At 50.5% G+C, this 12203-nt stretch overlaps 5 protein-coding genes across 5 annotated transcripts; 3 read left to right on the top strand and 2 right to left on the bottom strand.

Moving 5' to 3' along the window:
• N7446_003540 (uncharacterized protein) lies at window positions 1-1351 on the top strand (the record flags this gene model as incomplete). The annotated part of the gene is made up of 3 exons (XM_058512289.1): window positions 1-181; window positions 422-552; window positions 614-1351. 3 exons carry the CDS (start codon window positions 1-3, stop codon window positions 1349-1351), a joined length of 1050 nt encoding a protein of 349 aa, XP_058373618.1.
• A 2029-nt stretch (window positions 1352-3380) lies between these two features.
• On the bottom strand, window positions 3381-5923 carry N7446_003539 (uncharacterized protein; the record flags this gene model as incomplete). The annotated part of the gene is made up of 5 exons (XM_058512288.1): window positions 3381-4700; window positions 4758-5072; window positions 5149-5211; window positions 5267-5686; window positions 5759-5923. The coding sequence occupies 5 exons, from the start codon at window positions 5921-5923 to the stop codon at window positions 3381-3383; spliced, it is 2283 nt and encodes a 760-aa protein (XP_058373617.1).
• A 1656-nt stretch (window positions 5924-7579) lies between these two features.
• N7446_003538 (actin-related protein 2/3 complex subunit 4 family protein) lies at window positions 7580-8588 on the bottom strand. Its single transcript, XM_058512287.1, has 6 exons — window positions 8462-8588; window positions 8317-8410; window positions 8097-8258; window positions 7975-8045; window positions 7757-7927; window positions 7580-7705 (listed from the first exon to the last, which is right to left on the bottom strand). Exons 1-6 carry the CDS (start codon window positions 8462-8464, stop codon window positions 7697-7699), a joined length of 510 nt encoding a protein of 169 aa, XP_058373616.1. The 5' UTR covers window positions 8465-8588; the 3' UTR covers window positions 7580-7696.
• Window positions 8589-8809: 221 nt separating this feature from the next.
• N7446_003537 (ubiquitin-specific protease UBP6) lies at window positions 8810-10643 on the top strand (the record flags this gene model as incomplete). Its single annotated transcript, XM_058512286.1, has 3 exons — window positions 8810-8825; window positions 8875-10530; window positions 10585-10643. 3 exons carry the CDS (start codon window positions 8810-8812, stop codon window positions 10641-10643), a joined length of 1731 nt encoding a protein of 576 aa, XP_058373615.1.
• A 256-nt stretch (window positions 10644-10899) lies between these two features.
• On the top strand, window positions 10900-11797 carry N7446_003536 (PaaI family thioesterase; the record flags this gene model as incomplete). The annotated part of the gene is made up of 2 exons (XM_058512285.1): window positions 10900-11307; window positions 11420-11797. The coding sequence occupies 2 exons, from the start codon at window positions 10900-10902 to the stop codon at window positions 11795-11797; spliced, it is 786 nt and encodes a 261-aa protein (XP_058373614.1).
• Between the last annotated feature and the right edge of the window lie 406 nt (window positions 11798-12203).

The raw sequence follows: 12203 nt of genomic DNA, 5'->3' as shown, positions 1-12203 counted from the left end.
ATGCGTAAAGGCATTCACAACCGCGTCGTCATCATCGGATGCTCCCTTCAGAAACTCGCGGCGCAGCTCGGGCTCCCGGAGTACCTCCTTCCAGCGGTCCGCATGCTCGTCGATGTCCTCTCGGAGCAGAGCAAGCGGCTCTGCCTCTGGGTGCCACAGACCACAGCCTGTACACAGAACGGTGAGCCGGTTGGGTTATCATAACGGAACAAGAGGAAAAAGAAGGGTCAGATGTACCGATAAAACAAGAGCCAGGCTGGAAGTGCACATAGTATGCGGCGTATGGGCCCTTCTTACCAGTGCGAGACCTGCATGACGTTCAGTGGACTCTCTCCAGACATAACCGTCGATACTTACCAAGCTGCAGAGAAATGGGTCTGGTCACTCGTGTCAGCATAAGCGCCGCTAATGAATATCACAGTCACACAAGCACATTCGTCACACGCAACAGGAACCTGGAACCCGGGGAGGGAACACAATACATACCTTGTATGGAAGTGGGTTCTTGCTGAAGCGAACATCCCTGTGGATGCGGAATATCTAGGAACATCAGTGAGGGGCCTGTCAAGGATAAATGTGGGTGATATAGGTGACATGGGTGTGTGCTTACCAGGTCCTTTGCAGGAAGTTCGGGGACGGTGGCATCCACCTCCGATATCTTGGATGTGAGAGTCTCAACGAATGTCTCAAAGTCCTTCTTTGCCGCGCGGTAGTCCGGATCGTGCGCTGCGCAGAGTCAGCCAGCCACTCCATACTCGCAAGTGATGTTTCCCACTTACCCTTCATCCATTCGCGTTCATTGTTCTCCGCCAGGTCGATCAGGAACAGCTTGGTGTTGGGGTGCAGTGTCTCATCCTTGTATGGGGTATTTCCCGCGTCTCGCGCCTTGGGCTTTGCGATGATAACTTCCTTTCCGGGTCCCAGGCCGGCCCTGACGCCCTCGCGCCAAAGCTCTTGGCCCTTTGCGCTACTGGCGCTTTGTCGCGGGCCACCCTTGGGGCCGGCCTTTGGTTTGGTGTCTTCCTCGCTCTCGGAAGGCTCCTCCCGCTCTGCCTCTGAGGAAGATTCCTTTCCTTCTTCGTACGCGGAGCCAGAGGTGGCGCCCTGCGAGTCATCGGACTCGAGACTAGGTTCGTCAGAGCTTTCCGGTTCGAAGTACTTGCTCTTCTTCGTCGTGGATTTAGCCCTGCGGTTGGGCAGGTCGACGTTCGACCTGACCCGTTTGACCTCTGGTCCCACGGCGGAAAGTCGAGCTGAAGCGCGTCGCTTTGGCGCCACAGGCGCTTCAGGCGACGCGGTAACAGGCCGAGACGAGGGAGGCATTCCTAAACAGCTGAACACTGACCTTTGAAAAGCCTTTTTTATTTTTTATTTCCTGCAATTCGCGTAGAGCAAGAATTTTCAAAAATCGGAATTTCCTACAAAAAAAAGGCAAAGTAAGCAGAAAGATGTAGAAGTGTAGAAGTGTAGTGTACGGAGTAGAAGTAATAAATACCCAAGGGGCCTAAAACCGGCTTTGCGTAATAAACGGCTCCGCTTTTTGTCCGAAACCCTTTGCCGCAACTTTAGATTCACCTCTTTGTCATTTGAGTCACTTTTCACTGAAGAACATCGCATATCGTCGTGGAGGATTTATAGTGGGCCTCATCTTGACCTTTCAGACATGTAGACCTCTTACACACAGAACTTCCCAAACCCCTAAGTATGCCGGTCTTCTGCTCGATTGTTCAGCAAGGACAATTCGAAACCTAGAATTCGATATGTAACGAAATAGTATAAGCGCACTTTAGTTATCACTCGGTCGCAATGCTGTATGTCACAGAACATGTATTGTTATATGGTCGCAAAAGCTCATCGACGCCGCAAAAAAGATATCTGGACGAGAGAAGTGGTATCGCAACTCGTGGAAAATGTCCCCTGGTAAAATGATAGCTCAATCACTCCCAGATGTCACTGGGTGCGCTCAAAACACATAGACCAGCCCCGGTATGTTGTTCTACGAGCTTTTCTCTTTGAATGGATGTCGCGGCACAACAAATCGCCAAATAGGACAACGGAAAGTATCGACACGCTTCAATCTGGATTGTATGGTGTTCTCGGGAGGGCTTTGGGATGGAATAGTGACATATTCTGTAACAGGCGTTGACCGTCGGCCATGTCTCAATGATGCTGTTGGATCAAAGCAATGCCCGTGAACCTCAATAGCTTCTGTCTCAATAACTTCTGATTCTGGTACCTCATGAATACCCACACTCACTGATAGCCAGTCTCTCTTCCCACTATCTGCGTGGAGAGCTCGTCAAGTGCGAATGTGAGCTTCGATGCCTGGAAAGCAACAGTGATCCAGTTCCTGTTGCTTCTGTTCTCGTATTGTCCGGGTTGAGCTACTGCCTTGGAGAATGGCTCAGTGATATCTCTTCTGATGCCTTATATCTGGGACCGAGGCTGTGTCATGGGTTTCTGCAGACGTATCTCGATTGTCACGAGAGGGCTTTTGCCGACGCATCGTAAGAAGCAACCCGTTGCCTGTATGACGGGTCCTAGGTAGATCAAGAGTCAGCGGAAATCAAGTAATAAGGTCAACGCAGAGTCTAGATGCATTCTCAAACAACAAATGTGCTTCACGAGGAAGCCTACAGTTCCAGAACATAAAGAAGAATGTAGCACGGGTCTCTGATTGTTTATGCATATTGCCCTGCATACCCGTCATGCCCTACGAAACAAGGACTACAAAGAAAGCCACGCAAGAAGAAGATTGACATAAACTGTCTTATTGCTATTCAAGACCATGCCTTGCTGGTGGTTCGGTGTCCTTGGTCAAGCGGCCGGCGCCAGGTATCATGAAGAACCTCTCCGGGGCGACATCTCCCAACAACTTCATATTAGTCAGTTTAGACTGAATCCTGCGATGAAACAAAAGGGTAAAAATGATCATTTGAGACCGGGAAAAGGGAAATTATCAACCATGTCTTGCAATTGAGGTACCGCTGTATCGTGGACTCAGCACTCCCAGATTTACTCGACGGGATGCCGTCGTAACCATAGATTCAACAACCCCAGGTGCAAGGACTTTTTTGGGTTTTCTGCGTGTTTTTGGTCTTTGTTGTTTTCCATATGTTTGTATCCATGTGAAGAGAAGATTTGTTGTCAGTCTGCGGACGTCTCCACTCGTCAAAAACAGGGGAATTAGGGTAGAAATAAATCAGAGAATTGTCGAAACCGGGGGTATCGTCAAAAGCAGGGAACCTGAGGCAAGAAGGAACCAGGGGAAACCGGCGGGAGCCGGGGGAAAGAGCCAAGAAGTAAAAAACCAGACGGAAACGTTGAGACTGTTACCGTGCCGAACAAACCAGATTTATTCCTCGGGAGAGGAGATGGGCTCAAGAAAAGCCATATCGATCAGTTGCAGGCACCATACTCGTGGTGCTCGTATCGCTCGCGCTGGCCCTGACGCACGCTATCGAAGAAAGGCGTGTTGATAGGGGGATCTCAGAAGGTATGTCAGATCGAGAACGGCTGCTAGATGCCTCATAGGGACCAGGAGCAAAGGGGTCAGAGTGCGAACGGATATTCTGTGCGGTAGCATGCGGAACATGGTAAGTTGGGGCCTGACTGTATGTTGAGCTCGTTGCACGGTGATGCGGGGTGCGGTAGAGAGGAATTGGCGGGGCCTGAGCTTGCTGAGCCTGCTCAGGTCCCTGAGGACGCTGCATCGCACGGTGCATAGGGATGGCACTTGGTGGTGGAATGTTAGGAGCTCCTTTTTCATAGGGAAAACGCCACTCCCGATCGAATTCAGCGCGGTTTTGATACTTGGACATATGAGGCTCGGACATGCTATCAAAGGAATCAGAGATCACCTCATCGTCGAGCTGCTTAGAGAGACGCATCGACTGCCGAGTGAAACGAGTCTGCTTGGGTGAAGTAGGTCGTCGGAAATTGGCATCCGTGTAGTTTAGTGTAGCGGGAGCCGGTCGAGGCGTAGAAGGTGGAGACAAACTAGAAGAACCATCGTCATCAATCTGCGAGCTTTCGCTGTCGGTGAGTTGCTTAGGGATAGGTGGGTCCCATTCATCAATGATACGGGCCTGTTCAGGTGAGGACATATGGCGTCGAGGGCGACGCTGCAAGCTTCCACTCTCGCTGGCCTGCTGGTGACCAGATGAGATCAAATGAAGACTAAAACGAGCATCGGGCGAGGACGCTTGACGTTGGGAGCGAGTCTGCGAGTTTCCACTCTCAACGGTATGTTCAGGAGAAAATGGGGTCCCCTGATCAAAAATAGCTTGTCCAAGGGAGAGTTGACGCCGAGAACGAGCTGGAGCAGGGATGGGTATGAGCTCGCGGTTAGCTGAAGCAGGGTGAGCCAGGGCAGTGGGAGGGAGGGCAGAAATCGTTCGCTGGCTGTCAATGGATCTTTCGCTGGCTGTTGGAGAATCAGGAGGCGCACCAATCGAATAGTCGCTGTCATGACGTGGGATTTCGTGGTAGTCCCTAAATCCAGTAATGATAAATTGGCGAAGGATGCACATCTCGTAGTCAATCGCATCTTTGAAAAGTATGTTCTTGCAAGGTTCGTCCTCCCATTGGAAAAAGTACCTTCCAAACAGTCTGCGGGTTTTCGGATGTGTGTGGCGGTTATGCAAGCCTGCCACCTCGGTGCTGCTGACAGAACCCTTGGATACCAAGAAGGCATAGGACTATAGGCTCAGGGAATTAGCATTGCCCACAAGTCAGTCCTGCAGCCATATTCATACCTGATAAACCTGCAGTGGGTGATCATCCGCGTAGTTCAAAGTGTCGAAAGAAAAGTAAAGGCACCAGTCGTGATCCAGAACGTTGTCGAATTCGTCCAAGCCAGATTTGTAAGCAATGGAATACTTCTGGCGTGGGTTGAAACCAGGGCAAAGAACTCCACACCAGGCAAGTTCACGGAGCAGGCGTTGGTCAAGACCCACGGTGCGGGTGGTCCTTTGCAAGTGATTCCGAAGATTGTCGACCATCTTCTTTAGGAGATCAAAGACCTGATTGCGAGTGTGAATAGTGTACATGCCGGTTGCATACCATGGGAACTATAATGTAAGACAACAGGGTTAGCACGATACAGCACAAACGGGAACGGGAACGGGAAAAGCCAAGCGCTCTCACCTTCCAGATAGTGGTGATGATGGATTCATAGCATCGCTGGGGAACTTTGCTTGCAAATGCACTCTGCAACATGTTAGATACCTTGAATGACGGTTTACCCGAGAAAGGGAAGACATACCCGGTGAGGTGCGTCCGAATGACGACCAAGGCAAAAAAGCTCCTCGTCAGTGAGGAAGCCATCAAAACCGGTCGACCATTTATCGACATTTTCCAGCAGAACAGGAGAGCCATTTTCCCATGTGACACACTTAGCCAGAGGAAACAAGGCCTTGAGCAGGGCGTTCTGGCTGCTGAGCTCAACCTCGACGTGGCGACTACCCATTTTGGGAGCACTGCGAGCATCATAAGCAACCCTAAGGCGGGCAGCTACCCTTTCAGCAAGTTCCTGAGTGATAAATTCAAAGTAGCAATCCATGGTCTTGCCAGTGGAACGCTCCATCATGATATGGATGGGACAGGCACCATTGTGGTTTGCGAGATACTGATAGTCAGATCCTAGGAAGTGGGTAGCCTCCTCGCGGGTGACACCGTACGGGATCTGGGTATGATTTTTAGCAAACAAAAATGACCAGACAACAACAGCTGGGCGCCGGCTAGAAAAGTCACTTACGTTGGAGACCAGGACAACACCGAAAGGAGACGGCTTGACCACGTCCACGGTAGCAATGAAGGGGATTTGGGCACCCTTAAGAAGATCGTAGATTGAGGACCTTTGAAGAAGTGTCAAGTCCTGCATGTCAGGGACATCTTCCCCACCATGGCAAGGCCACGCCATGTTTAGCAGCTGGCCACAATGCGGAAGACACCAGAGACGTGATAGAGCGGGGCTTGGGTAAGGGGAACGGGAACGGGGGTTGGGAACAAGAGTGGAGGGAGTTGAGGGAGTGGACTAAGAAGAGATGGAGTTGGAGAGAGAAAAGATCGGAAGAGAAGGGAAGTTGGGTGGAGGGGGAAAAGCGATAGAGGAGGGGATACCTTGATTGAGAATCCTCAGAGATAAGGTCCCATGCAGTCAAATCAATAATCCTTTCCAAGTTGGAAAACAATAGTTCTTCCTCTTCTGCTCCATCCCCTCCAAAGCGAGCCAAAACCTTGACCGGAGAGCGAGGCTCGGTTCTCCAGTGCAAAATGTGCAGCTCCTGGGCATTCAACAATTGGTGTTCTTCTTCAATCTCATGCCCTCCGCTAAAGCGCAAACATTGAAATAGTGCACAGCAGCAGTTGCTAGTATGAGATGCCTGAAATAGACCATTTTTAGCGTATACTCCTGTAGGGAGATAATGTGTGCCTGTAAGTGTATTTTGAACATACCTCAATATCCGGCTCATTTTCTTGCTCATTGTTGGAGAAATTATCTTGGTAAATCCTCAGACGTAAGGCTGCCCGAAGCCATTCAATGATGAACGAAAGGATCCAGATAAACCACATACTTCGTAGCTGTAGCTAGGGTTTGGGATTCGAAGTATATTGTGGCGGTGCGGCGTGGCAGTAAGGTGGTGTGGCGGTGCGGGGAATCGAGGGCGAGAGACGATCGAAGTTCCGCCAACATGAGGTATTGAGCCACAGCCCTCATGCTTCCATCAGAGCGTGAAACTGAAATTATACCATCCCCAAATATTCGACCCGCATGAATCTCTCAGAGATTGGATATATCTATATTCTCTACATATAGTACAATTTAAACGGCGTAAATCGGCCCAGTGGAAGGCGTAAACCCGAGATAAACACCTCCAGGGCGTAGCGCCACGCACCGCAACCCAGAAAGCGGAAATTACCACGCCGCTGTGTTCCGCGCACGTCCTATTGGGCCTGCGCCACACCAGCCACACCCTCACCGTTCTTATGCCAAAACTCAGCCAATTCTTGCTCAATTGCATTAGTTTTTGATGGCAATTGTAGAGAACTGGCTGAGCTTCCATTACATAACAATCTCGGATGCGCTTTATTCCTGCGAGTCCAGAAACATCCCCCCCCCCCCCCAAAATGCCTTGAAATTGTGAGACCTTAACTCATCCATAGTACCTGTGCGGCAGCATCTTAGGGCCCTCCTAGGCTATGAAACCATTGAACTCACCTTGGAGCCAATTTCGTGCAGCAATAAAGTCATACTTGTAAGCTTGATAGGTCTTCAGGCTCAGCCCTGCTACATGTATACGAATATAACCTGGGGATTGTCCAGCTTTGTGTTCCCCGTGGGCTGCATCTATGAGCATGATACTGTCCCCTCATGCTGTACCCTCTAATATGTTACGCTCCGAAACTCCAACGGGTGCAATGAATATATTACCACGTTGTTTTTCTGGCAGACATGATCACCATACCAACCTATTTTCCCTTACCTGTAGAGAATTTCAGTCTCCTAATCCACTTGACAAGTGGCTCTATTACTCTAATATCTCTCCCATACACTGGCTCACAAAGTATGGGGGATGGGCATCAGTAAAAGCTTCTCTGAATCATTGCAAGCCTGTGCTATCTGTACAGGAAAAGAAAGGAAACACAAGGTCATTCATTATTCGGAGCCAGCAACAAGAAAACGCTAGGGAATTTAATCGAACTGGGTCTTCGTCAGTAAATCGTCAATAGCGGCCGTCCAATGCAAACATACCGGTGTCAGGAAAGACTCGGCAACGAATCGAGCACGCGCGTTCAAGAAGAGCTTCATCTCCGAGATCTCCTTGTCCACCTCTTCCATGAACTGGATGACGAAGTCCACTAATTTATGCTTGAGCAACATCTCAACATGGGTGTTGGTTATGAGGAAAGAGATATCATAGCCCTGAAAGAGTTAGCTTTGGACCGTTTTAATATATCAGTGCAATTTACCTCGACTGGCTTCCTGCGCAAGATGAAGAATGACTCGGCTCGTTGGGTCAAGAAACGAGTGAACTTGTGAACTGGGGAAGGTCAGCGAACATACTTCGCGTACAGGTGATTTCCAATATTACCCAGAATGTGTTCGATCTCATCCGCCTGCTTAATCCTCAGACTGACTCTGACACTGTTCACACTCGGTTCGACAAGCATTCGCTCGTTCTCGTTGCGCGAGATGGTCAATGGGTTCAGCAAGACCTCAGGGCTGCTCTGGGCTTCAATTTCAGGCACATTGTCTTTAAACAGTACGGTCAGTATGTATATCCGCCTGTGTGTGTCATGATCTAGACATACGGCGTTCCGATGTTTGGGATGCGAAGTTGGAGATCGCAAGAGCGGCCGTCAGGGAGGAACGACAGGCCTGCAGATATGGCCTCAAGCTTTGCGACTGAGATATTGTCAGTTACAGAATAACATATCTCGGTGGCACAGGACTCACCATGGTGGAGGGCAATTGATAGCTTTCAGAGGCAGTAAGAAGGGTAGCTCGCGGATAGTTTAGGCCCCCAACAGGCACTGAAATAACGGACCGAAGTAGCGGAGTTCGTGTAGATGAATGCGGAGACAGGTATTCAAGGGAAAATGACCTGAACAATTGAAGAGTGAACGTAGAGTACGAAGAGAACAGAGTGTCTAGGCAGAGGGGGAGGTTGACGTCCGAGTGGGCGGTGATGATGATGTTTGGGCAGTTTGCATTGCCCCCCACGCTTCCTTGCCTCTCGCTGTTTACCCTTCAGCTCTTTCAAGCTCTCTATTCTTCAAACGTTATCGCTCAATTTTATCCAATATGGCGGCTATACCGAGTAAGTCTGGATGAGTTTATGTTTCCCGACGGTCACTGACAGAATCTAGTCATTGTTAAACATGCCGGCAAGCGCCACGAAGTCGAGCTCGATCCAACGTCCAACGGCGAAACCCTCAAGTACCAGCTATTCTCCCTGACCGGTGTGGAACCCGACCGTCAAAAGGTCTTGATCAAGGGTGGCCAGCTCAAGGATGATACTCCACTTTCCTCTCTCAACGCCAAACCCGGGCAGATATTCATGATGATGGGCACACCATCCGGAGGCCAGGGTTCCGCTGACCTCGGTCGGCCGAAGGAGACTGTCAAGTTCTTGGAGGATATGACCGAGGCGGACCTGGCCCAGCAGGAGGGTGCTACACCGGCTGGTTTGCAGAATCTGGGCAACACATGCTACCTCAATTCTTCTCTACAAGCTTTGCGGAGTGTCCCGGAGCTCCAAGAAGAGCTTCTTCGATATCGTCCAACTGCAGGAGCTGGCGGCTCAGGTCTGTCCGATCTCAGTAGCTTTGGTCTTGGTGGTCTGGGAGGTTCGCGCGATTTGGCCGCTGCTCTACGAGATCTGTTCAAGCAGATGTCCGAGACCCAGGAAGGCATTCCTCCATTGATGTTCCTCAACGCCCTCCGGGCCGTTTTCCCTCAGTTCGCTCAACGTGACCGAAACGGACAAGGATACGCCCAGCAGGATGCCGAGGAAGCTTTTTCTCAAATTATCAACCAACTGAGAGCGAAGCTGACCATTACGGAAGGTGAGGGAGAGTCTGTCACGAAAACCTCGTTTGTGGACAAATACCTTGCAGGACAATTCGAATCCGTCACCGAATGCGAGGACCCGGCCGCCAAAGAACTCGGCGAGGAACCAAGCCAAAGTTCCGATGTGTTTTACAAGCTTGATTGTCATATTGGAAAGGAAACCAACCATTTGCAAGATGGAATCCTGTCTGGTTTGGAAGAGCACATTGAAAAGAACTCTCCTCTTTTGGGTACCAACTCTCTGTACAAAAAGCGATCCCGTATTGCCCGGCTACCCAAGTACCTTACGGTGCACTTTGTCCGCTTCTTCTGGAAGCGTGAGACTCAGAAGAAGGCGAAGATTATGCGCAAGGTTACATTCCCAGCCGAGTTGGATGTGGTGGAGTTCTGCACCGACGATCTTCGCAAGCAGCTTATCCCAATTCGGGATAAGGTTCGCGAGATCCGCAAGGAGGAAGTGGATGTTGAGCGCGCCCAGAAGCGCCAAAGAATTGCCGTGGAGCGTGAAGAGCGCCAGAAGAAGGAAACTGACCTGGGAGAGAGTGTGGAGCCCATGCAAAAGAAGAAGGCAGCCGAGGAGAGCAAGTCTAAGTCCAAAGACAAGGATGGCGATAGCCAGATGGAGGAGACTTTCAAGACGGATGCCGAATACGAAGCCGAGAAGGAGGAGTCCATCCGCGTCGCCAAGAAAGAACTCCAAGAGCTGGTCAAGCAACAGAGTTCTGGAGACAGCGGAACCAACCAATCTGGTCTGTACGAGCTTCGTGCTGTGATTACCCACCAGGGTGCTAGCGCCGACAGCGGTCACTACACGGCATATGTCAAAAAGCAGAACAAAGACAATACTCAGACCGGCAGCAAGCGCCGCGAAGAGGATGACAAGTGGTGGTGGTTCAACGACGATACTGTGACCGAGGTCGAGGCACAGAAGATCGAGACTCTTTCCGGTGGTGGTGAGTCAAACACATCACATTTTCTGCATGAAACATGACTAACTGTATGTCCAGGTGAATCCCACTCTGCTCTCATTTGTCTTTACCGTGCTATTGATCTGCCTACGGAGTAATTCGAGGTTGTATGATTGAAGCATCTATTCATATTAAAGCTTTGAAATGTTATCTAGATGAATAGAACGATGAACATGAGTGATGCTCGTCTCCACGCCATTATTGTGACCAATCGATTACTGCCTTTGACTTAGTTTGTAACAACATGACTCCGTAGTTTGTAGACAGATGACATTGTATCCGGCTCACGTGACCTCAGCCTCGGCTCTCAAAGATCCGATGGATGTATTCTCATCTCTGGGCAATGTGATCACAATGATCCATTCTCGCATCCTTCCGGCTCTGCGCCAACCTACGACACGAACACGAACCTCTTGGCGAGTATTGGTCCGAAAGTCCAGCACCGCACCCAATGCCTCTACCCGACCATCGCGGTGGCCGCGCCGTCTAATATATGCGGGAATTTTTGGAGCGCTTGGCGTGGGTGCAGGGAAATGGATGGACGATAAAGTCTCAGCGCCACCAGCTCCAGGGTCTGTAGAGGACCGAATGGAGCTTCAGGAAATACAACGCGTGTTCGACATTGGTCTGCCCATCGTGCAGGAGCTGCGCCGCAACCCAGATTATGTGGAGAAGGACGTCTACGAGAACTTCTCGGAGGACCATAAGGAACAGCGGCTGACTTCTGGCCCCTTGGCTGGTAGCAGAGGTCTAGGATTACAGGTTGGTTGCCCTCGTTGGCGTCTGCAGTGTTGCCCTATCATGAAAATGCCGAATCTCTCCAACTACCGAACCTCGGGATCCCGTTTGATCTAACTCTTTTCCTGCATGACAGAAAGTATTTTGGAATGACAAAGAGAAGAAAATCGTTAGCGTGGTCTTCCTTGGGCCGGGCCTGGAAGGCTGGCCAACGATGGTTCATGGCGGCGCGCTGGGCACGGTCATCGATGAGAACTTGGGACGAGTAGCTATTCGGCACTTCCCTGCGCGAACTGGTCTTACAGCCAACCTCAACCTCAACTACCGTGCTCCGGTCTACTCAGACAATTTCTATACCTTGCATACAACCCTAGACCAGGAACGGAGCACGGACAGTAAGGGCTATGCCAAGTGCGAAGTCCGCGATATGGCAGGCCGACTCTGTGTCGAGGCAACGGGTCTTTTCGTTGTCCCCAAGAAACTGCAGCTCGCTAAAGTCGGGGACCACTTTTGAGCCGTGGATAACTTGATATGACGGATCCGGGGTAACCGTGTGACGCGGAAGCTTCCGTGTTACGCTGTATTCGACTCGTCTTCTTGCTTCTTTGCTTCTTTGCTTCTTTGCTTAGACTGTGACTTTCATATTGGGGTCTCATGTTGAACATTCACTATCTACATGAGCTATCTGGACACTGGCATTTTACATATCTACTAGATTTAACACATCAATGTTACAGTTTCGGGGCTGTTCCCTTTCTGGCATGGCCCCCGAAACAAGGATCGAGGCCCGAGTGTATACTTCCCATCTCCACGTTTTCTCCCCCGCATTTCCCTTCCCGGGGGGCGAATCGGCCCCAATGTGAGGAGATTTGGACGCGAATTGCCAAGCTGCCTCGGTATTTTCTGGATTTCAAGCATTC

The sequence above is a fragment of the Penicillium canescens genome (genome assembly GCF_028828765.1).
Source record: "Penicillium canescens strain IBT 15451 chromosome Unknown utg000003l_segment0_segment0, whole genome shotgun sequence".
Taxonomy (NCBI): Eukaryota; Fungi; Ascomycota; class Eurotiomycetes; order Eurotiales; family Aspergillaceae; genus Penicillium; species Penicillium canescens.
This window is presented reverse-complemented; position numbering and strand designations above follow the sequence as displayed.